The 24,268-nt window shown below is 41.6% G+C and overlaps 1 protein-coding gene across 1 annotated transcript in view; it reads right to left on the reverse strand.

Moving 5' to 3' along the window:
- The window catches only part of LOC114682470 (zinc finger protein 431-like), a 29,174-nt gene extending 10,782 nt beyond the window's left edge, over window positions 1–18,392 (reverse strand). Inside the window, exon 1 of the mRNA XM_037206349.1 lies at window positions 18,277–18,392. Coding sequence (XP_037062244.1) covers window positions 18,277–18,303 — 27 coding nt within the window. The 5' untranslated portion in view covers window positions 18,304–18,392. The remainder of the gene's footprint in view (window positions 1–18,276) is intronic.
- Between the last annotated feature and the right edge of the window lie 5,876 nt (window positions 18,393–24,268).

Below are 24,268 nucleotides of genomic sequence, written 5' to 3' on the forward strand. Positions count from 1 at the left end.
GATACTAAGCCAGCCACAAAACATTAGACTCACACTTTTCCTGCCTGTAAGTTATGCTGGGACAATGGTGGCTCAGAGCTTCTATATTGGACAACCAATGACTGATCTAACTTGAAGTCCAAGTTGTGAGAAGAAGCCTATGGCTGACACTGCCTAGATGGCTAGGAACTGGAACTTGGATGGATCAGAGAACCAAGATAGAACCAAAAACTACTCACCAAGAAAAAAAATTAATAAAATGATTTATAACTAATATTCTGATATAGTCATATATTGGTACCTAGCCCAGTTGCCATCAGAGAGGCTTCTTCCAGCAGTTGACGGGAGCACATGCAGAGATCCCTATACAAACATTAGCTTGAGCTCCAGGAATCCTGTGGAAGGATGGGGCGAGGATTGTAGAAGCCAGAAGGGTTGAGCAAACCAGGAGAACATGGCCCACAGAATCAACTAAGCAGGTCTCATAGAGGCTCAGAGAAACTGAAGTGGAAATCATGGAGCCTGCATGGCTTTGTGCCAGGCTCTGCATACATGCTATGGTTGTTTAGCTTGGGGTATTTATGAGACTCCTAAGTAAAGGAGTTGAGGTGTCTCTGACTTTTGCCTGCTCTTGAGACCCTTTTCTTCCTATTGGGCTACCTTGTCCAGCCTTGATATGAGAGCCTGTGCCTAGTCTTAGTGCACCTTGTTATGATGTGTTTGATATCCCTGGAATGCCTTCTCTTTTATGAAGGGAAAGAGAGTACCAGTGGATCTGGGGAAATGTGGATTAGAGGGGGCTGGAAGTAGTAGAGGAAGGGGAAGTGGCAATCAGAATGCATTTTATGAGAGAAGAATAAATATAAGGAAAAAAGAAAAAAATGAAAATGCAGTTAGTCTAACTTCAATAATCCTCATAATCTGTAACAGTCCAAACAGTGCAAATGCCCAAAGTCTCTTCTGACAATCAAGACAATCTCTTAACTGTCACATCTTGTAAAATCAAGAAACAAATTAAGGATTTCCACCATACAACGGCACAGGATATATTCCCATTCAGAAAAAGAGAAATATGGCTGTGTTTCAGCTCCAAACTCAGGCAGACATCCCCTGCTCAGGTGCATGTCACACCAGCCCATGAATAGTTAGGCAGGCCACCGGTCCATGAAATTTCCACTCTCCCTACATTCCCACAGACACAATCCCCACAAACCCTACAGCTGTCACCTCCAAAGCCTTATCTTCTCCCCCTAGTCAGATGGCTATCATCTGCTCAAGTTCAGGCCACACCAGCCAGAAGAATAGGTAAGCAAACCGAGGCAAAGACTCCCTGCTGGACCAGAGGTCATGCCAGCCATCAGAAATCCATGTATGCTGCTCACCTGTCAAACTCCTCCATTCTTTCAGTAATCCCCCAACATGATCCCTAATCCTACTTCCCTCCTCATCTCTGTGTTGCAGCCTCCAACTTGGGTAGAGACCTCTTGCTCAAACAAAGGGTACCCATCTGCCAGAAGTCCATGTAGGCTACCTGCCCACAGATCTCCTCCACTCTCTCAGTGTGTCCTCAACACTATCCCCAAGCTTTCTTCCCACTTCCCTTTTTTCAGCCCCAAACTTGGGCAGATATTCCCTGCTGGGAAAAGCCACACCTACTCACAAGATTTCCAGCCCTCAACTTGCAGTGAGAAGCCATATTCAACCACAGGTCACATAGAGCAGAAGACCAGAGAGCCACACAGAGCAGAAGACCAGAGAGCAAATAGAAATCAGGGAACAAAACACTCATCCAAGAAAGACAAACTGAGAAATTGGCACCTAGACCCACAATCACTTCAAAACAAGATATGTGGACACCAGGATAAGAAGACAATCAACAACAGCCAGACCAGTGTCCCTATCAGATTCCAGCTATCCTACTACAGCAAGCCCAGAATTTTCCAACACAGTTGAATCACAATTAAGAGACCTTCAGACCAACATTATAAAGATAAGAGAAGTCCTTAAAAAGGAAGTGAATGAATCACTTAAAGAAATCAGGGAAAGGAAAAATGAAATATTGGAGAAAATGAATAAATCCCTTAAAGAAAGCCCCCCCCAAAAAAAAACATGTGAAAGAAATGAATAAATCTGTTCAAGACCTGAAAATGTAAAGAGAAACAATTAAAAAAAATGCAAACAGAAGGAATTATGGAAAAGAAAATCTACATAATCAAGCAAGACCTACAGAGGTAAGCTTCACCAAAAGAATACCAGACATGGAACAGAGAATTTTAGGCTTTGAAGATATGATAAAAGAAATGGATATATTGACCAAAGAAAATGTTAAATCTAAAAATTTCCTGAAACTTAAACATCCAGGCAATCTGGGACACTGTGAAAAGATCAAACCTAAGAATGATAGGAATAGAAGGAGAAGAATCTCAGCTCAAAGGCCCAGAAAATATTTTAAAAAAAAAGATACTTGAAAATTTAAAGTTAATTTAAATAAAATTTAACTTAAAGAAAGACACAGGACAACACAGTCCACAGAATCAACTAAGAAGGGCTCATAGGAGCTCATAGAGACTGAAACAGTAATCACAGAGTCTGTAGGGATCTGCACCAGACTCTCTGCATATAGGTTGTGGTGTTGTAGCTTGGTGTTTTTGTGGGTCTTCTAACAGTAGGATGGGGGTGTCTCTGACTCTTTTGCCTGCTCTTGGGAACCCCTTTTCTCCTACTAGGTAGCTTTGTCCAGCCTTGATATGAGGGTTGGTGCCTAGTCTTTTTTTTTTTTTTTTTTTTTTTTGAGACAGGGTTTCTCTGTGTAGCTTTGCGCCTTTCCTGGAACTCACTTGGTAGACCAGGCTGGCCTCGAACTCACAAAGATCCGCCTACCTCTGCCTTCTGAGTGCTGGGATTAAAGGCGTGCGCCACCACCGCCCTGCGGTGTCTAGTCTTATTGTAATTTGTTATGCAGGGTTTTGTTGATATCCCTGGGATATCTGCTCTAGTCTGAAGGGAAATAGAGAAGGAATGGATCTGGTGATGAGGGGAACAGCGAGAGAACTGGGAGGAGTGTAAGAAGAGGAAACTGCAGTCACAATGTATTGAATGAGAGAAGATTAAATTTTGAAAAAAGAAAGAAAGGAATGTGGACACAGTGAAGGAAGACTGGACCAAGGCAAGACTAAAACTTAGCCGGGCAAAACAACAAGTCCTGTAGCTCTGTCTCAAACAGGTGGGGCATCTTTCTGAAAGGGCACAGATAACCTATCCCTGAAAATTTCCATACCTGTCTCTCCTTTCCCACTTCCATCCCCTATATGCAGCTCTCCATGGTAGATATCTCATAGCACCTTTTTAAATTTAATTCACCAGGAGATACTAAAGATACTCATTACAAAGTGAGTTTATCCCTTTTTTGAGTCTGGTAGCAAGGTGAACTGTGTCTAGACTTAGTCCCAGCTCTAAGAGAGTGAGGCCCGTGGATTTTACACAGAGAGCTGAGAAGGCAGCTGGAGCCCTGGTTGCTGCTGTTGAACTGTCCAGTGACACCAGAGATCTGAGAAGGATGCATTTTACCCGAGTTAGTGACTGACCGTGACGGAGACTGACTGCTATGGAGACAGCACCCCAGGGTCCTCCATGGTCATTGAGGGCAGAGGTCTCAGGGCAGCAACATCAGTCTTTGGCTGCCAGACTTAGGCCTGCCAGGCCTCAGAAGATCTGACAGTCATGGTGTAGGAGCTTGTGGGGAGGACCAGCCTACCTTGTCTAGGCAAAAGTGAGGCAATGGATTCCCCAGAGTCCTGTTGTCTATGTTCTGAAGAGGCCCTGGCAGCAGTCGAGGTGAAAGGCAGTAGTTGAGGTAATGGGCAGGTTTTTTTGTCTTGTTTTTGCTTTTTGTTTTGTTTTTCATGACAGGGTTTTTCTGTGTAGCTTTGGAGACTGTCCTTGAACTCACTTTGTAGACCAGGTAGGCCTTGAACTCACAGAGATCCACCCAACTTTGCCTCCCCTGAGTGCTGGCATTAAAGGCATGCACCACCACCACCCAGCTAATAGGCAGGTTTTTTTTTAGTGGCTGTTGCTTCCACTCTGGAGCAAGTTCTGGGTGGAAGTTCTTCTGTGCCCATCCATCTTTTTTGGAAGAAATAAAGGTACTGCCAGGAGCCAGCATGTCTCTCTATCATAAAAAGCTTTTTAATTAAACATTTTAAATGTCATATTCTGCAGATCTCTGAGCATTTAAGGACTGTCTATTAGGTATGAAAGACTATCAGCTTATGTTTCCTAACAATCTTCAATATGTTAGCAGCTTTCATAAGACCAAGAAAAGGGGTTTGTGAGTTGGGGTCTGGCCCAACACTGGGAAAGGAACCCTCTCACCTCAGGGAACCAGAAATTCCATTATAAAATATGTATCTTACTTATCAAATATGTTATTAAGCAAACCTAGGCCATCATTTATTTAAATTCTCCAGAAGCTTGGTGTTGAATACTTGGCAAAGACATAGGTGTAAATCTCTGAGTTAGCTTTTGTTAATCTGAATAGATCTTTATAATATTTAAATTCTATTATCATATAGAGTATATTATAAACCAGAGTTGAATCAAATATAGTTTACATTTCTATCATCATACAAAAAGTTCATACCAACCCAAAATATTTGAGGCTTGCTGTTATTTCATAGTTGCAGTTTTGTCATTATTGTGAATCTTAATGCAAACATCTGAGATGCAGGTGGTCCTAGGCTACCCCTATAAAAAGGTTCAAAAGAAGCAAGATTATTAAAGGGCTGGTAAGGCAGACACCAGGGTGGTTTCCTTGTTGCCGCTGTTTTTCTCTGTCATGGAGTTTCTCATGATCCCTGAGCAGTACATAAAAACAGAAGTGCTCACCTAAGGCCTTGCATAGGTCCCTTGTTGAAGAAATGATAACCAGAGTAAACAATTGAACAATTCTTAGGTCAAGGCCCCTTTTATCCTAGAAAACTATTTAAGCTAGAGAGAGGATAACAATTCCTCTAAATGTATAACAGATTGTTCTAGGGCAGTGACATCTGCACCTACTGTCATTTTTAAGGTCCTGTAGTTCTGATCTTTGAGTACAGCCAGGTCATAATCCTGAATGATTTGTGTGGAAATAATAATTTCTTAAGGCCATATAATACGTCTTTGGTTCTGCATAAAGAAGGTCAAGTGTCTTATCTTATTGCAGAACCATTTTAGCTAACAAATCTATGAATTGACAGCTGCAGGTCCAGTTTCCTAGTATGTCAATGGGCAAATAAGGTAGACATTTTGTCCCCTATACCAGGGAGTTTCTCTTTGACTTACCCCTTTTAGCCTGTTTTGGGGGAAGGGACAATGTACTCACGCCTATAGACACTTTAAGTTGAAATGGGGCATAGATGGTCAGGACCCAACAAGACTGAAAGGCTAGTCAAAGGAGGGAATTTAGGCAATGGGGCATCTGTCAGAAGCATGTCGTTATATGACCCAGCTGTATTAACATGGAACAATCATATTGGTTAGGCTAGTATACATCAGCCTTTAGCAAGTCCAGAGCTCCTGGTTGTTTGGAGCAGATTGCAGTTAACAACTGATCCTTGGATATGTCTGTTAGCAAACAGGATGGTAGACTAGTCTCATTTGAAACTGATAAAATAACCTGACTCTTAAACCCAGAAAACAGCTTTCCCTACAAGGAACACAACCTGTTCTCAGGGGCATAAAAGAACACAGACTGGGACTGCAGGAAACTTTATTCCTTATTTATATTTGACTGGACCTTCCTAGTATATTGTTACTGTTACAGAAAAGTAGTAATAGCTTCCTTTAACATAAACATACATGTCTCCATACTTCCATAGGCCTGACATTTTTTGGCCACATATGTTATTCTACTTCTGCAAAGCAAAACCAACACTGGCATTTAGTGGTCATATAAGAAAGATCTTAGCCATATGTGGTGGCACACACTTTATTCCCAGGGCTCCAGAGTAGAGACAAGCAGATCTCTGAGCTTGTAGCCAACCTGCTCTGCTCAGCAACTCCAGGCCCACCAAGGATACATATTGAGACTATTTCAAAGAACCTAAAAACCAAGGTCAGGCATGCTGGTGTAAGCCTTCATACCCAGCACTTGGGAATCAGAGGCAGGAGCATGCCTGTGAGTTCAAAGCCAGCCTGGTCTACACAGCAAATTCCAGGACAGCCAGGGCTACATAGAAAGAATGTGTCAAAAAAACCAAAACAAAGTCTTATATCATTACATCAAAATTTTAAAGTTCTTTATTATTTAACCCTCAAGGGTCTTTATAATTTGAGTGTCTCCAACAGGCACAGCCTTTTATGTTGATGAAGATTCAAAATGATTCTTCTAAACCACTAATAAATGCAAAAATATTTTATGCATCCTCTTCTCATAGTAGCCAAAGTATTCCAAGTATCACACTTTGCAAATATTTCTATATGGCTACCAGAACAGACTAGTTCTATGAGGTCAGAACTTTTCAGAACATGATGTTATATGTCATACAAATAAAGAATAACAAATTGAACAAAAAATTCAGTCCTGTGTAAATTTATTCACCACATATATCCTAAGTGTTCTTTAAATACTAATACTGTTTTTGAACATTTCTTTGTGGATGTATGTGTTTGTGTGTGTATTTGTGTGTGTGGTGTGTGTGTCTGGGTATGTGTTATGTGTATGTGTTTGTATGATTGTGTGTCTTTATGTTTGCGTGCATGTTGGTGTTTGTGTGTGTTTGAGTGTGTGTTTATGTGTGTGAAATGTGTGCATTTGTGTGCATGTTGTGTATTTGCACATGTGTGTATGTGAGAGAGAGATGTGTGTGTGTGATGTGTATGTCTTTTTGATGTGTGAGTGCAGGTATATGCTATACATCATGTGTGCTGGCCAATGGAAAACTTACAGGACTTGGCTCTTCCTACCATGGGTTCCCAGGAACAAGCTTATTGTGCTTGTACAGCAACATGCTTTGACCTGATGAGTCATCTCAAGATCTCACAAATACATGTAAATAAACTTTATAAAATAATTGCTGGTACCTAAAGTCAGTGTAAGTATACTGTCTTGTGTGATTGTTTTTCAAACATACAAGAACTAACTTGAACCATCCTAGGTCAACTTCATTAATTGGGGAGATTTTAGTGCTTAAAATATTTTTTTTCTAAAGGAACAGCGGCTACAGTTACTCAAATTCACTATATCCACTTGTCTATGCAGTTGCTAACACCAGCTTGAAACTTCTTAAGTGCTAAACATTAGCTAGATGCCTTCGCCACAGGACAAAGTTGGCAATTTAAGAGGCATACAATTTGTAACACCATACATTGGTATAGGAAAGTGACAGGGAAGTCCTTAAAATTTAAAAAATACAGGATACCTATAGGAGTAAATAACCCCTCTAGTGTGAAGATTCCACATGATGCCAAGCTGAGAGTTCCTCCTCTAGTGAAACTCTCTAGAGCTGCAGACTACAAAAACCTACATTAAACAAGTTTTACTTAAAATCCCGTTTTCTAGGCTCCATCTCCTAACTGCTATGCCTCAGAGTAACTCAGATGGCGCTGAGCAAACTGCAGTGAGCTCTTCTTGGAATCCTGACAAGCAGCCAAGTTTAGTTGCCATTAGTCCACACATGTTGAGCTTTTGTTTTCAAATCTTCCATATCAACCCCTGCAAATGGGTGAATGGCTCAATGGATGTGATCAAATGCCCTCAGTCTCTGCAGCCTCAGTTATATAGCTCTCATTGGCAGAACCACTTTCCTTTCTAACTCTAAAAGAGGCAGTACACCTAGCTCTTTGGATACAACTTGGATGCTATGAAAATGACCCTATAGAGGACTCCTAGGAATGGGGGATGAGGAGCCTGAACAGCTTTCTCTAACCAGGCAAGGCTTTCAGTATTGGGACTAGGACACCAACCCAGCCACGAAACCTTCAACCTACAATTAGTCCTACTTGCAAGATGCTGCATTATTGGTGACTCAAAACTTGTAGGAGTGGACAACCAAAGACTGGTCTAACTTTGGGCCCATTCCATGTGAAAGAGCCCAAGCCAAACACTGATTGGATGTCCAAGAACCTGAAGTTCAATAGTCCAGAGATCTAGAATAGAACCAAACAAGACTTAAAAAATCAATGAAAGGATTCCTAATGATATTCTGCTATACTCTTAGAATGGTACTTAGCCCAATTGTATTCAGACAAGCTTAATCCAGAAACTGATGGGAGCAGATGCAGAGACCCACAGCCAAACATCAGGAAACCCTGCAGGTAAGAGTGAGGAAGAATTGTGGCATCCAGAGGGATGTAGGGCGAACACAGTCCACAGAATCAAATAACCAGGTGTCCTAGGTACTCACAGACTGAAGAAGCAATCATGGATCCTGTAGGGTGCTTGGTCCTCTGCATATGTGTTGTGAGTACATACCTTGGTGTTTTTGTAGAACTCCTAAAAGTAGGAGTGTGTGTAGGGGGGTGTCTGCCTCATTTATCTGCTCTTGGTACCCTTGTCCTTACACTGGGTTGCCTTATTCAGCCTTGATATGATGGTTTGTGCCTAGCCTTATCATAACTTGTTATAGCACGTATACAGGCTAGTTTTGTGTGTCTACTTGACACCAAGCTAGAGACATCAGGGAGGAGGAAGCCTCACTTGACAAAATGCCTCCATAAGATCTATCAGCGAGGCATTTTCTCAATTACTGATCAATGGAGGAGGGTCCAGGCCACTGAGAGTGGCGGCATCCCTGTGGTGGTATTGTGTTCACCAAAATATTGTGTACTCTAGTAAATTTATCTGGGGTCAGAGAACAGACAGCCACTAGATACAAAGGCTAGAAAATGGTGGCACTCACACCTTTAATCCTAGCATTCCAGAGATAGAAATCCCTCTGGATCTCTGTGAGTTCAAGGCCACATTGGAAATAGCCAAGCATGGTGACACGCCTTTAATCCCAGAAAGCCAGCCTTTAATCCCAGGGAGTGGTGGTAGAAAGCAGGAAGATATATAAGGCGTGAGGGCGAGAAACTAGAAGCATATTGGCCTGGTTAAGCATTTGGCTGGTTAAGCATTTGGCTGGTTAAGCATTCAGGCTTTTGAGCAGTAATTCAGCTGAGACCAATTCGGGATGAGGACTCAGAGGCCTCCAGTCTGAGGAGACAAGACCAGCTGAGGAACTGGCAAGGTGAGATAGCTGTGGCTTGCTCTGTCTCTCTGATTTACCAGCATGGACCCCAATAACTTGCCTCGGGTTTGATTTTATTAATAAGACCTTCTAAGATTCCTGCTATACATCCCTGTGCTAGCAGTCCTGGGTTCTTAAGAAGGGAAGCTGGGCAAGTCATCTGACGCAAGTCAATAAGCAGCACTCCTCCACGGCACTGGCATCCGCTCCTGCTTCCGGGATCCTGCCCTGTTTGAGTTGCTGACCTGACTTCCTTTAATGGTCAACATCAATCTGAAGTGGAATCCAAATAAACCCTTTTCTCCCCATCTTGCTTTTTGGTCATGGTGTCTCATCACAACAATAGAAACCCTAACTAAGATACCGTGTCTAGTTGATATCTGAGAGACCTCCTCTTTTCTAAAGGGAAATGGAAGAAGTGGGGGTGGGTGGGAGAGAGGTGGAGGGTTGAGAGGAGTGGAGTGAGGGGACACTGCAGTTGGGATGAGAGAAGATTAAATGAAAAATAAATGAAAGAGGAATGTGGACAAGTGAGGGAAGATTGGACCCAGGAAAGACTAAAACTTAACAGGGCAAATGCAAAATCCTGTGACTCTGTCTCAGACAAATGGGGCTTCATTCTCCATGGGCATAAATGGCTCTAGGCCTGCAAATTCCCATCTCTCTCTCTCTCTCTGTCTCTCTCTCTCTCTCTCTCTCTCTCTCTCTCTCTCTCTCTCTCTCTTTCCAATCCCTTATGCAGCGTTCCATGGCAGATGTCTCAGAGCTTGGGTATCTCAACATCCCATGGTCTCAAATTCAACCCACCTTCATCTTTACCACGTTAGGCAATGAACTCTCACACTCTCCTCACTGAGGCTCTGAGTCTGTCAAACATAGATGGGTACAATAGTGATGAACTGACCACAGAAGAGGATCCATGACCTTTAAATGTTGCATCTTTCTTGCTTCCAGAATCAGTACAACATGTGTGATCCCGCCAAGTTCTGATGGGCCCTGCCAAGCTTGGACCACAGATGCGGCGGCACAATCTGTATGAAGGTGCTTCCTGGGACTAGGAATCACTTTGTTTACTCCGTCCATAAATTAAAGGCTCAGCTGGATGGAGTCTTAGCCTTGGGGCACAGTCCTGGGTCTCCAATGCAGAGGAAGGGCCTTCTCTTTAATGGTGTTAAACTCCTTGAAAATCCCTGCCTCTCCTTCACTCTTGACTGTCGTATGAACCTACCTGCTGCTGTTTTTCTCTACAAAACAGACTTTTCATTTCTTTCTAAGCCCACTTGTTCTTCACTGTAGATCTGAACAAGTCATCAATAATAACCATCAAACACAAGCAATATTTTGTCTAAGAAATCAGCCCGTTACTTATTCACTTTCTTGGGACATGAGGAGAATAAGAAAAATTTGGAGCCAAAATATCATACAAATTGGGGGAGAGGGGGGGAAACAGTTTGACCACACAGCTGCCATGACAGGCTTGGAGGCCCAGACACAGCTTCTGTGACAGGCTTACTGGCAGGCAACACCCAGATCCAGGAGAAGCCGTGAGCTGGCCCAGGGAGGGCCTGCATCTAAGGGGAAATACCCAGATAGTCCAAACATTCCCAGCACCCTAGACAAATGTCAGCCAATCAGGGTCCTGAACCCTGGAAATCCCCTCACCCCAACCTCTGCTATGATAAAAACCCCACCCTGCCCATGCTTGGGGTTCTCTGCTCTCACCCCTGTTTTGGGACAGAGTCTAAGCTCCAAGCTTGAAATTAAAGGCTCTTTGCTTTTACATATGGAATTCAGTCTCTGTGGTGGTTTTTGGGGGGTCCCCATGATCCGGGCATAAAACTAGGCTTTGGTTAGTGGGGCCACAGCAAAATGAGGCTGTAACTATTTTACTGACAGCAATCAGATTTTTTTATGCCTTTATCAGAAACAGAAGATAATGGCAATTTCCAGGATAACTACAATTGCAGTTGCCATGACACAGGAAGGTTGCAAGTTGTATATGGTACCCAAGATTAATGTTTAAGACCAATTGTCCTATTAAGCTTCTATGCTTCCTTGACTACTAATGGATCATCTAGAGAAACACAAAGCAGCCTGAATGCTTCACTGCCTGAGTGGGTGCATCAGTCTCTCAGGAACTGGAAGGTGCATTGTGCCCCAGGAGCCATGGACTCTCACCTGAAAAACCTATGACACATGTCTTTCAAGACAGGTAGACCAGGCCAACTCTATGGTTCCCTGTGTTGCTCACTAAAATCCTATGACCTTGAGCTCCACTGTCTGCCATTATCGACATTCCAATCCTCCAGGTCCTACCAGAAGAGCTGATTAAGTTCTATGTACAGCTTCCTATGGCTTTTACCATCTAAAGTCCTAATATTTCCAATATTCCTCCAAAGTCAGCATTCCCAGGTCCTTTGCAGCAACAAAATCACATTTGAGGTACCATTTTTTGTTCCAACTTTCTTCTCTGCTGTTGTCATTAAATTCTCTAACCAAAACTCACCCAGGTAATGAACAGGTTTATTTGGTTGATACACCTAGGTCAGTCCCCCCTTGTGCAAGCTAAGGATAGAAACTCAAGCTAAGAACTGAAGGCAAAACATGGGGAAACTTGGTTTCCTGGCTTTCTCTCTTGCTTAGTCACTTTCTCACGTTCAGCTAGCTATCTTGTTTTTGTTTGTTTTTCAAGACAGGCTTTCTCTGTGTAGCTTTGGAGCCTGTCCTGGAACTCACTGTGTAGCCCAGGCTGGGCTCGAACTCACAGAGATCCGCCTGCCTCTGCCTCCCGAGTGCTAGGATTAAAGGCATGAGCCACTGCCACCCGGCTCAGCTAGTTATCTTATCTAGCCCAGGCCCACTTACTTAGAGACACTGCCAACTCAGGGCAAGAGTCTTCTCACATCAATCATAATCGACACAATCTCTCTCAGATACAGTAACCTGATATTCTGATTTGGCATGCCCTCAATTGGTGCTCCCTCAGATGACCCGAGGCTATGTCATGTTGAGGGCTAAGACTATTTAGGAAAAGGAGACAATAATATACAAGACAGTTTTAAAGATCCAAAGCCAATGTGTTAATCATATCAATCACTTAAGCAGCAAAAACCAAAACATAAAGATAGCAACAACTGAAAACCATAGATATGCCAGGAAATGGGAAGAGGCAAGTCTCTGAGATCAAGAAGAGATAACAAAAACTGACTCTCCACAGAAAGTTCCCAAACCAACAAAAACTCAAGGAACTCATAACAAGAAATTTCATAAATACAAAATTGGTGAAGGTCTATCATTTTCCAGAAAATAAACAATACAATTTGATTACAATGAATAAAATCAACACCACATATGGCACTACCTAGAAAACAAGATACAAAGAAAGACCTACAAATATATATTATGGTCCCTTAAACAAGAACTACAAGATTCTAATCAAAATCAAACTCCAAGAAATCACTAGCCACCATTCATCCTATGCACTCAGTTCTCTCCTTTGCCAATCATAGAAAATTGGTTAGGCAAGGAAGGTGTTACACCAGAATTGGAGAGATTCGCTTGAAGCATTCTGATGTTTTAATTTTATAGAAAATAGTTCTGACTACTAAAAGGATCTCATTCTCTTATGGTAAAGAAAAAGATGCCTGTTTGGATCACTTGCACGTCATTTTGATTTCTGTGGTATGTGATTGCCTGTAAGCCTGCACCAGAATGAGGAAATCAAAATGTTTTAATATAAAATGCAAGACAACCAATTTTTTAAAGAATCAGTATGCACCAAAAGCACTTGTTTTCCTTTAATTGCTTTATAAGTCATGACACTTTTGAAAACAAGTTTATTACTATTGTGTGTGTATGTTTGTGCATGAGAGGATGTCTTCTATATGTATATAAGTGTCATATAAAAAGAGAGGGTGTCAGATCAACTGGATCTTGAATAGTAGATAGTTTATGAGCCTCACGACTTGAGTGTTGGTATCTGAACTCAGGTCACCCCAAGAAGAATATGTGCCGAGCCACCTGCCCAGACACATAATACTCTTTATCCAATAAACTAAAAGTCCATCACAGATTAACAAGAAGAACATCAAAACCTAAATAAATAAAGAAGTAAATAAATGATCCTTGGGAACACAATGCATCAATATAGGATGCTGGGTATGGTATACTTGCACCATAAAGTGAATACGCTCCAATGACAATGTCAAACAATTTATACAGAAAAGCTGATTACAAAGCTACATTCACAGTGGAAACACTCAGAATGCCCAATGGAATATGAAAAAATAGTACACAGATAGACACAATATGACTTCTATACTTACCACAAAGCTACAACAATCAAGAATGTGTACAATGTTTGTCAAGGAACAGAGGGGATGGAGAGAAAAAGCCAAGAACAAAGGAAAGCTGTCAACTTTTAATAAAAAAAAAAAAAAACAAGGAAACTCATCCAGGAAACGTGTAATCTTGACTAATGTTACCCATCTCCCTATGAGTCTAAGTGTATAAAATTAAATAAACACAGATTTCACAACTTCCACAATATTAACTCAAAGTAACCCTCAAGTTGTTGTTTCTGACCTCCAGCTACTGGTATTTCTTCCAAAGACAGAAGCCCCATGCTCTAATGCTTTCTGTAAATGGAGGTGATCTCCTGCTATGGCTCCTTGTGGTTTCAGGTAAACACAACCCTACTGATGCCCAATCCCAAAACAACACAGAAAAATAATTTAAAATCTGCTTCCTGCCACATGAATCATGGCACAAGATGTGGAATCTGCCCTATCCACCTGCCCAACACCATGGACACCCGAGAAATCTCTGCAGATCAGAAACTCCATTTGTCCCTTGGAACTGAACTTCACTGAATCACACCATGGTGGCTGGTGGTAGCAGAATGTTAAGAGCATTCTAATCATGTATTGCTGAAGAATGATCCACATCATCTCTTTCTGCCAGTTCCTAAATTATTTGTAACATTTAGAACATAAACCTGAAAGTAGAATGCAATATTCAGAACTTGTAGGAACAAGACCTTCACTTTTTCCAATTTGTTTTTCTACCAAACAACAGAAGCAATGCCTGTGTGTGCTCACTGGACAGTGATATCACAATCATCACATCCTCCAATGCCAAAGTAAAACAGCCACTTTATCCCCAGGAAATCCCACACAGGGAGGCTCAGAGGAACAGGACCACTGCCCAGGTCATCACATGGACCAACAGAACCACAGACTGACTCATGGTCCATTCAAGTCCCAGCAGAAATGACAGCACAGCAGACCTGCTCTGAACACCCCACACTCATGATGGTATTGCTTGTGATCTTCCTTACAACTCCGTACAGCAGAAGCAGAGAAGAATCCTGGAAAGAACCTGCAAACTAGTACTGTTATTGCTAAGACTTGCCAGATCCCTCACTAGCTATGGCCACCCCGCTGGGCCTCAGAATATTAGCAGCTCCCCTACTGGGTGAGCAGAGATCAAATACTCAGGCACCACAAGTGTTTCAAGCTCTACACTTCCAGCCCAGGAAACAGAGCCCCAGTGTGGAAAGTCTGTATTTTAGTAGACATTCTTCCACTCTCCCAGAGCACTTTCTGTTCCTTCTCCAAGGCCCAGGGTCCTTTATGTGCACATTCAATTACACACTCAGTGTCCAGTGCAGCCAACCCTTTGCTACTTAGTTGGGAAGTCCTACAGCCAAACAGGTCACATTCAAACAGTGACCATTGATAAAGCAAAAAAGAGGCCATGAATAAGAAAACAATGGTCAATGTATGGCTTGGAGGCAACAGGGAGACTCTGGGTGTGATGTAGTTTTTCTCTCAAATAGTTATTTTGAAAAGTTCAAACAGGCTTCTGGGCCTTATGCTCCAGAGGCTAGGGATTTATATGAGAGCACTCCAAGGATGACTCATATCTTTCACTTTGGCCTGTACATCTTATACCAGGAAAATAACAGTCCTGTTAGGCAGGGTCACAACATTTTACAAAGATCCTTCCTCTATGTTGGTTGAACTAGTGTAACTGCAGGAATTTAGTTACATGATAAGGTCAGTCCTTTGCCCAGATTCTTGATTGCTATGGTCTGTGGAAGTCAAGAAATGGCCAGTCAGGACATTTATTGATGCCTAAAATTGATTACCTGACTCCATATTGCTAAAATCAACTACTGCCAAAGCAGGAAAGCTCTCACCCTCCGTCCTGCATTCCTTCTCTGTGCTGTGACTACATCAGCCTCAAAGTTGGTCAGGGAACTCAACACTTGCACAGGCCCTTCTTCATTTGTAACTCCCCAGTAAGTCAGAGAGATTGAGGGACACTCATTCCCTGGCCTCTTATCCTTCTCACTGAGCAGTCAAGGCCCAGCCTGGAAGAAGTTGCAGGACTGCCTTCCCAGCACTGGGCAGCAGAGGCAGGATTAGGTATTCTAATACCTAATCAATACTAAGCAGTTCTTAACTTCAAAGCTCCAGGCAAGCCTGGGCTACAGGACATATTGCTCTAAACAGAAATAAGTAAATCAATAGTACTTGGGAAAAAAGGAATGACATTCTTAATAATCAAGAAACATTGGAGAACAGAAACAGAGATAAGATCAATAATGCACATAAAAATGTTAAAAATGATACCAATAAGTGGCATTTAAAATGATAAAAATAATATATTTTCAAGATTAAATGACATAGCTCTATTGACTTTGAAAAAGGGTAGGTCCTTCCCTAGTAGAGGGAAGACTATTAATAAGAGACTGATTGATCTTGCCTGTAAGTACATGTTGGCTGCTGACATCTGTAACCTGACAAACACAGTTAAAACAGTGGCCTGTTTCTCAAAGCTCTTAGCTGACTTAAACTATGTGAATCAGGACTGAATGTATCTGCACAGGAGAGTCTCCTAATGCAAATTCAGTATTCACTACCTCAAGGTAACTATCTCAAATTGTACACCTACCAATCTGGTCTGTCTTCATTCACATGACATGAAACAATACATTCTGGAAAATTGCAAATTAACTCCTCCTGCCACAATCAGGTCCTTTTTCATAATGGTGACTCCAGCAGCTGACTGCCTACCCTGTTTCCCCCTGCAGTGTACACAATAAACTATTCCTCCTAATCTGGTCTGAAGGCAGAAGCCACGCTCCACATGCAAATTCTTTTCCTATAACTGAAATGGACAGTTAACTACATGACTCAAATGGATAATTTTAAAACTTTGAGGTGGTAGTCTTTTAATTTAAGAATTTTGGAACAAGGTCATTGCCCTAGAGTGCAACAGTCTGAAATCAAGGCCACCTGAGTCAATAGAAGACAGCTTGTCTCAGAAACATTTTGCTAAAGGCTGGAAATACAGCTGCTCTGAAAATACTTTGTCTTCCCAGGGAGAAATCACTCCACACACTTAGGAGATTAATATAGAAAACTCTCTTTAATGATAGCATGCTTCTATCTCTGTCTAATGCTCACAGAGGAGCCAACCTGGACAGAGTCTACATTCCACTTATGCTGTCATCCTTAGGGTTCTTTTAGGTTCGTGCCCCAGGCTACACTTGGAACAACTTACATAGGGGCAGGAGACTGCAAGTCTGAACACTTAGGCAGATGGAGACGTACACAGCAAAGATATTATCAGAATTACTTCTGAAGTACGCCAGTGACCTGATACAGCAGGTCATTCTTCAGTGACAGGGTCCTGAGGTGAAAGTGCCAGGGAATGAGAAAGACAGGAAAAGTAGAAGGTAGAAAAGATAAAAGCTGGGGTGGGGAGGTCTTGCACAAGCTATGTCTCATGCCAAGAAAGCTTCATGAGAACAACAGCATCATGTATATACTTCCAGGGGGAAATGGAAGGAAGTGGGGAACTTCTATGAAGTCAGCAGAAACTGTCACACAAGGGGACAAATTCAGGAGGAGTCTAATCAAATAATACTGCACAAGGGGACACAGTGTCTTAAGGACATTGCTGACTCAGCCTACAGTGGTCCTGGAACTGACAACCACAGCTCCATGTGGTGGGAAGAGTTGGGTTCTCAGGATCTGAAGCAACCCCTCCACAAAGGCCCTGGCCCCAGACCACTACCAGCTCCATAGTCCTGGTTTTAGAGAAGGAGCTCTGTTTCATTCTCAATATATCAAGGCCTTAGGTCAAGCTCCCAAGGCCTAGACTCTAGGCTGTTACTAGCTCTCCCAAGAATGTTCTTCCTCCTTGCCTGAGGACCTAAATAAAACACAACAGCGTTTTACTTTTCCAATAGTTGTCACCTGGTGTCATACTGCTCATCTCTCAGAACTAAGCTTTTCTCAAGAGAAGTGGAACTTGAAGGCACACCAGGCCTTAAGGGAGGTTGTGACCCTGTAATGCCTCCTTGAGCAGCTTGTTAGAGGCCTGTTCTTTGATACAGGAATGGGCCTAGTGCCTGGTAGTCAGTCAGGGGTGTCTCCTTTTTGACTGTTTGGAGCCAAATGTCTGGACAGTCCTGGTGAAAAAAATATGTATTATGGCATCCTTATCTCTACCAGGCCTGGTTAGCACAGACTTATGTTTGGGGTGCTTTAGAGGCAGTCCTCCCTTAGCTACATTCTACATTGTGAAACTATCTACCAAGATTTGTAAAACATTTATATCACCAATTCTACTCTTCTACATCACAGCTAAGTAGTAGAGTGCTACCCAACACAAGAGATGCCTTTTACAACCTCCACAAAATTAGCTGTAAATGATCTTACAGGTAAAGGTTAAATGCAAAGTGCTGAATGTCTAGAAGATACTGGAAAAGTAGGCCTCTGTAAGTCTGGAAACCTGTCTGCCATGGATGCACCAAAAGCATGGTGTTATTGACTACAAATGTGTTTCTACACACAGCTCCCTGCTCCCAATGCTCTGAAAAGACGCAGCCCACAGATCAAAGTTATTCCGAGGCCTGTGCATCCAGGGAGTTGCAGGGACCTTGTGGGAATGCAAAGGACAGGGAATGTGGCTGCAGATTCCTACACAGCCCCAAGGAGGACCCGCCAAACTGGCTCCTGCACCTCCCCATCTGCTCATCCTCATCTGCGGACAGCAGCTCCTCACTCACCATGTCGTGGCTTCCCAGTTCGCCCATTGCACTCTCACAAATTTCGCACAGCAGCACTCACAGCACAGCACACAAAGGCACTGGCATCAGCTTCCCTGCAAAGCCAAGCCCTCCGACTCCCGGAAGGGCCCTGCACCACTCTGACTGGCAGTTTGGCTTGGAGGCCCTGATTGGCTAGTGAGACCTGAGTGACAAGAGCACCTCCCTTAGGGTTACAGTGTGCTTAAAGACACAGCACAATGGTTGCTGTCTCTGCCTCCCTCCCTAGAGCCAGACCTTTTCCAGGCTGCAGAGATATGCATTTCAATAGCACTTGCCCCCAGGCTCCTACAGCTGACCCTGCCATCTTGTGGCACTCCATAAGCACTTCCCCTTCTTCCTCCCGGACACAACGTGACTAATTTGCACAGCCATTTCCTCAATGTGGAGTGGAGTGATTCCCTGTCCCACAGGTGAAGGGTGCCCAGAATATTCACAATTTTAAAGAGAGATTTAAGGACACAAAAGGAGATGTTTGTTCGGTGGCTTCACGCTGAGGTGAGGTGAACTGAAGGTCCTTTTACCTGTTAGTCACAGGCACTTCAGAGAACAAGGGGAGAAATGCAGGCACCAGATAAAAACACAGAATGATAGATTTGTCTCCCACCAGAAGGCTGAATGATGGCTCCATTGCTGTCGAAGTTTTCTTCCGGAATTCAGGCCAAAGTCTTGACAAATGAATAATAGTAAAAAGAGTAGTCTTCAAAGTAAGTTGAATAGTTAGAGAATAATGGAGCTAAGGAAGAATGCTTTTATGAGAACTATTGTTCACCAGCACATCTTCAGTGGGCAAGTGGGGTAAAAAAGGTTGCATAATTTAAGGTTGTCTTCATGAGCAGAACTGGTAAAACTCAATCTCTCCATGTATGTAGAAAGTGGATTTATTGGAATGTCTCCCAAGCTGTGGTCCAGCCAGTCGAACAATGGCTGTCTACCAATGGAAAGTTAAAGACTCCAGTGGTTGTTCAGTGCATGAGGCTGGATGTCTTCAGTATACACCAAAATTCCAAAGTGTAGGCTCTAATGCCGATAAAGGAATGAACTTGGTAGCCAGGAATAGGGCAAGCAGGCAAAAAGAGAGAGCTTCATTCTTCAATACCCTTTATATATGTAGGTGGCTACCAGAAGGTGTGATTCAGATTAAAGGTGGATCTTATTCTTGGTTTGAAGGATTTTTGCTGTTTTTGAGACAGGGATAATCTGTGTATCCCTGAAGCAGATTCTGTAGACCAGGGTGACTTCAAACTTAGAAAAGTTGACTGCCTCTGCCTCCTGAATCCTGGTGTTAAAGCTGTGCACTGCCACCAAGATGCTGAAGGTGGATCTCATCACCTCAAGTGATCCAGATTTAAGATGGGTCTTTAAGTTCAAAACCTTTAAGAAAATTCCCTGACAGGTGTACCAACAGGTAGGGTTTTAGTCATTCCAGAGGTAATCAGTTTGACTACCAAGAACAGTCATTACAACATCTAGACAGAAAACTGAGAAAGATTTCTTACCTGCAGGAGGGAAGGAGAGCATGGGAGTCATTTCCAAAGCAGTGTTTTCCTAAACAAAGGAAGCATGGGGACTTACTGAGGGAGTCTGCACACGTTCATGGAGAGTTCTGCCTATTCCTAAGCATGCTCAGTTAGCAAATCCACTTCTGAACACAATCACAATGGAAAAGCAGGGACATTTAGGGACATTCTTAGCTCAAAGTCATGGAGGTACATAAAATTTATAAAAAATAATGGAAAGAAATGCCTCTGGTATGTTCATCTTGTACCACAAGGTCCTAGCTGAAAATTTTGTAAATGACACTATGAAAGTAGATTGCTTTGGAACCTATGCTACATGTCTGTGGGGCATTTACCCACCATCCCCACAGCTCCCCAGAGTTTTCTTGAGTGTGAGCAGCAGGGAATATTAGATAGAAGGATTTATATTGCAGAGAGAAACAGACAGAAAATAAAGGATAGCCTCAAGAGGGCCTGGAATCTTTTCCAATGGGCCCTGACTGTCTCTGCCCCAGGGTATTTATAGAGATGCCAAGGGGTGGAGCAAAAGACTTCCCTCCCAGCACAGCCAAGTGCAGACCATTTCAGATACCTGCACTCAGGCCCGTGGCCCTAATCATCCTCCATGTGGACTTGCTGGGTAAAGCCACGAGGAACCTGAAAATGGGCTCCCACAGGTCCCCCTTTCTTAATATATAAAAAATAACTATTAATGGCTTACAGCAATCTCCATAGCTGTTATACCTCCAAGTATGGGAGTAGAGGATGATAATGATGGCATTTCTCTTTTGGATTAGGTCCAAGGTGACTTACAGCAGTCTTTAGCTGCATCCATCCCTTTCTAAATCAAAAACTCTTAATGTAATTGCAAACTTAAAGAATCCCTTATTTCATAATTACCAGTAACAAGTTAACATAAATATTGCTATCCACAGTTACAATTCTCTCAATCTTAAAACTCAAAGCAAACTCTTAACAGAACCATTTGAAGTAACATATATGGTGCTATGTATAGTTAACAATTTTCTCAGTCTTACAACTTTAACTCTTAGTAGAAATATTTGAATTTTCTTGCTAACATCAAACTTATATATTTCCTTAACTCCACAAAACCAGGGTGCATTAATATTAATAGGTTAAACAAAATTTCTGCAAACATACATTCAATCTTAATTCACTAATAACTCCTCCTTTTCTTTATAATTTTTAAAAATAGTCTCAAACCTAGTTAGAAGAAAACCCAAACTCATACAATTCCTACAAACCCATATTGAAAAGCAATATTTTCAATCTAACCATTAACACTTTGAAAACTTTTAGCAAAACATCCAAAAGCAGTTTCATTTATTTATTTATTTATTTATTTATTTATTTATTTATTTATTTATTTATTATGTATACACGCCTACACACATCCCTGCAGCCACCATGTGATTGCTGGGAATTGAACTCAGGTCCTCTGGAAGAACAGTCAGTGCTCTTAACCTCTGAGCCATCTCTCCAGTCCCCCAAAAGCAGTTTCTTAATAAAACTCTTTACACTTTAAAAGTAGTCTGTTAGTATACCCCATTTGCATTTCTTACTAACAAAACATGACATTAATCCACTCAAACAACAAGAAAATATTGTTTAAATTAAATAGACAAAGGAATATTTGTAGATGAATGGTCTTGTTAAATAAGAAACACAGAGCCAATGCAGAGATGAAAGCCCAAGAGGTCAGAGCTAAAAACCTTATCGTTCACTGCTGCTGCTGTCTTCCTCAGCAAGAAACCTACTTCCTGTGTGTGTTTGCACTTTTTATTGACTTTCTATTCTGCCTTCTCATTGGTTGTAAACCCAACCACATGACCTCCTTGTCACTGGCCATCTATACAGACCTCCAGGTCTTCTATGGTTGGTATTGAGATTAAAGGCATGTGTCTCCATGTTGGCTGTGTCCTTGAACACACGGAGATTTGCCTAGCTCTGCCTCCCAAGTGCTGGGATTAAAGGCATGCACCACCACCACCCAGCTTATGCTATGGCTTTCTATTAGCTCTGACCCCCAAGCAACTTTATTTATTAACATAGAAATAAAATCACATTTCAGTACAAATAAATATCACCATAAATATTAACTCTCCCTTTTCTTTATAATTTTTTTAAGCAAAATCTCAAGCCTAATAAGAAAAAACAAACTTTTCCATTTAAACAGTTCCATTTGTAACACAAAACCAGTTCCAAAAGTAATTCCATTTTTACATAAACAGTTCCATAAAACAATTCATGAATCACCAGTTAATAAAGCATATATGCATACACAAAACTGCATCTTGAGTTAAGGTAGAAACAATAAACATATTGCCGTTCTCTTAACTAGACAGGAAGTACATACATCATTTCTAAAGTTTAGAGTTTATAGTCAGCTTTGCTATACAACACTGGGATTTAGTGAGTGTTGTCGTTATAGAGTTGTGATACTTATTGCTAGGACACTAACATTTAAACCGTTCCATTTTTAACCCAATTCCAGAAGACAGTTCCTAGGTCATTACTATATAAGTAAACTCAAAATTGTCCCATTGCAATGAAATCACTATTTTTCATTTCATTTCTCAAGTCCCAAAATTCAAATGATAAATTCTGGAACAGCCTTCCAAATATGAAGAAATTCATAACAAAAATCTTTTTGTAGTTTTATCTCATTATTTTAAATTCAAAAATGTTCAAAAAAGGGGTTGGAGAGATGACTCAGCGGTTAAGAACACTGACTGTCCTTCCAGAGGTCCTGAGTTCAATTCCCAGCAACCGCATGGTGGCTCACAACCATCTGTAATGGGATCTGATGCCCTCTTCTGGCCTGCAGGCATACATGCAGGCAGAACACTGTATACATAATAAATAAATAAATCTTTTAAAAAAAATGTTCAAAAAAAAAAAAAAAGTAAATTCTGGTATCAGACTTTCACTTCCAAATTTGAAGAGACATTTTACAACTAAAACTTCTTGCAGTTAACAATTTTAGTTCAAACAAGCATCTCTGCAACTTTTGTTCTCACAGAGATCTTTTTAGGTACAGTAGTGTTCAAAACCACTGTTTTTGATGTTAGCTCAGGTTTTTTTTTGTGTTGCGTTGATTTTCCATGGATCTCAGCTGCAGATGCCTTGTGCTGGTTCTGGCATCTGCCATTCTTAGCTTCTTAGCAGTTTCTGGAGCTTTTGAAAACCGCACAGACTGCCGGCTTTGCAGTCTACTAGGACAGTACTTTCTGTGTCTCAGGTTTTTTTCACCATATGCATTAAGCATAGACTCACACTTAACATTTACACTTTTTTACAAACTTACATATAACATATTAACATCTACTTATTTATACTCCTAAAGGAAACTATAGAACCACTTTAGCAAATATATTTATTACTTCTTATATACTTCTTATATTCATTCCATCTTATTCTTATTTAAACTTACATTTACAATTAGCATCTTTACTTCTTACAAGCTTATTACTACATGTCTTAAGACTTAAGGTAGACTTAAGACTACCTTAGATACTTCTTGCAAGCTTATATTCTTAAAGGAACTCTATAGATTTTACAAACTTATATAGGGCTACCATTAGCATATATTTAACTTAGCAAACACCTAAAGATTTCTTAACACAGAGATCTAACAAGAGAATTGCTGTGGATGATTGATTGATAAATAAAACACTGATTGACCAGTAGCCAGGCAGGAAGTATAGGCAGGACTAGCAAAGAGGAGAATTGAGAGAACAGGAAGGTGGGGAGGGGAGACACCATCCTGCCATCCAGAAAGCATCATGTAAAGGCAGCAAGTAAAGCCATGGAACACATGGCCACATATAGATTAACAGAAATGGGCTGAGTATAAGAGTAAGAGCTAGACAATAGTTTAAATAATATAAACATCTGTGTGTTTATTTTATAGATGGGCTATGGGACTGCCCGGGCTTGGCAGGACCTGGAGAGAAAAACTCTAGCTACAAATGGCACCCAATGTGGGGCCAAGAGTTTCCACCTAAAACCTAAAAAAAATCTAAAACAGAGCTAAAAACAGCTTCCTAGTTGTCTCTCTCAAGTTAGTAACAACCTGTGGGTTTGAGCTACTCTATGGTGGGTTCATGGTGTGCGTATGGGCTTGACCTACACTATGTTACACAGAGGTGTCTCCAAGCTCCACACTATGCTGTGTATTGGATATAGTTTTTGCTAGTTAAAAAAAAAGTTTCTGGGCTACACGCTGCTTTGATAGAAGCATAGAACCACTGTTTTTAAGAGTTGATGGATCCCAGAGCTGGTGGTGGCCCAGAGCTTGTGGTAAACATACCACCGCCATGATGGGAAGCTGAGGTGGGCGGAGCCACCAGCCAAAGCTCCTATTTTAGCCCTAGTAATGCTGCAGTTTAAAACAATAGATTAACAATAAGACAGATTCAGATAAAACAAGA

Source organism: Peromyscus leucopus, chromosome 5, assembly GCF_004664715.2.
Source record: "Peromyscus leucopus breed LL Stock chromosome 5, UCI_PerLeu_2.1, whole genome shotgun sequence".
Classification (NCBI taxonomy): Eukaryota; Metazoa; Chordata; class Mammalia; order Rodentia; family Cricetidae; genus Peromyscus; species Peromyscus leucopus.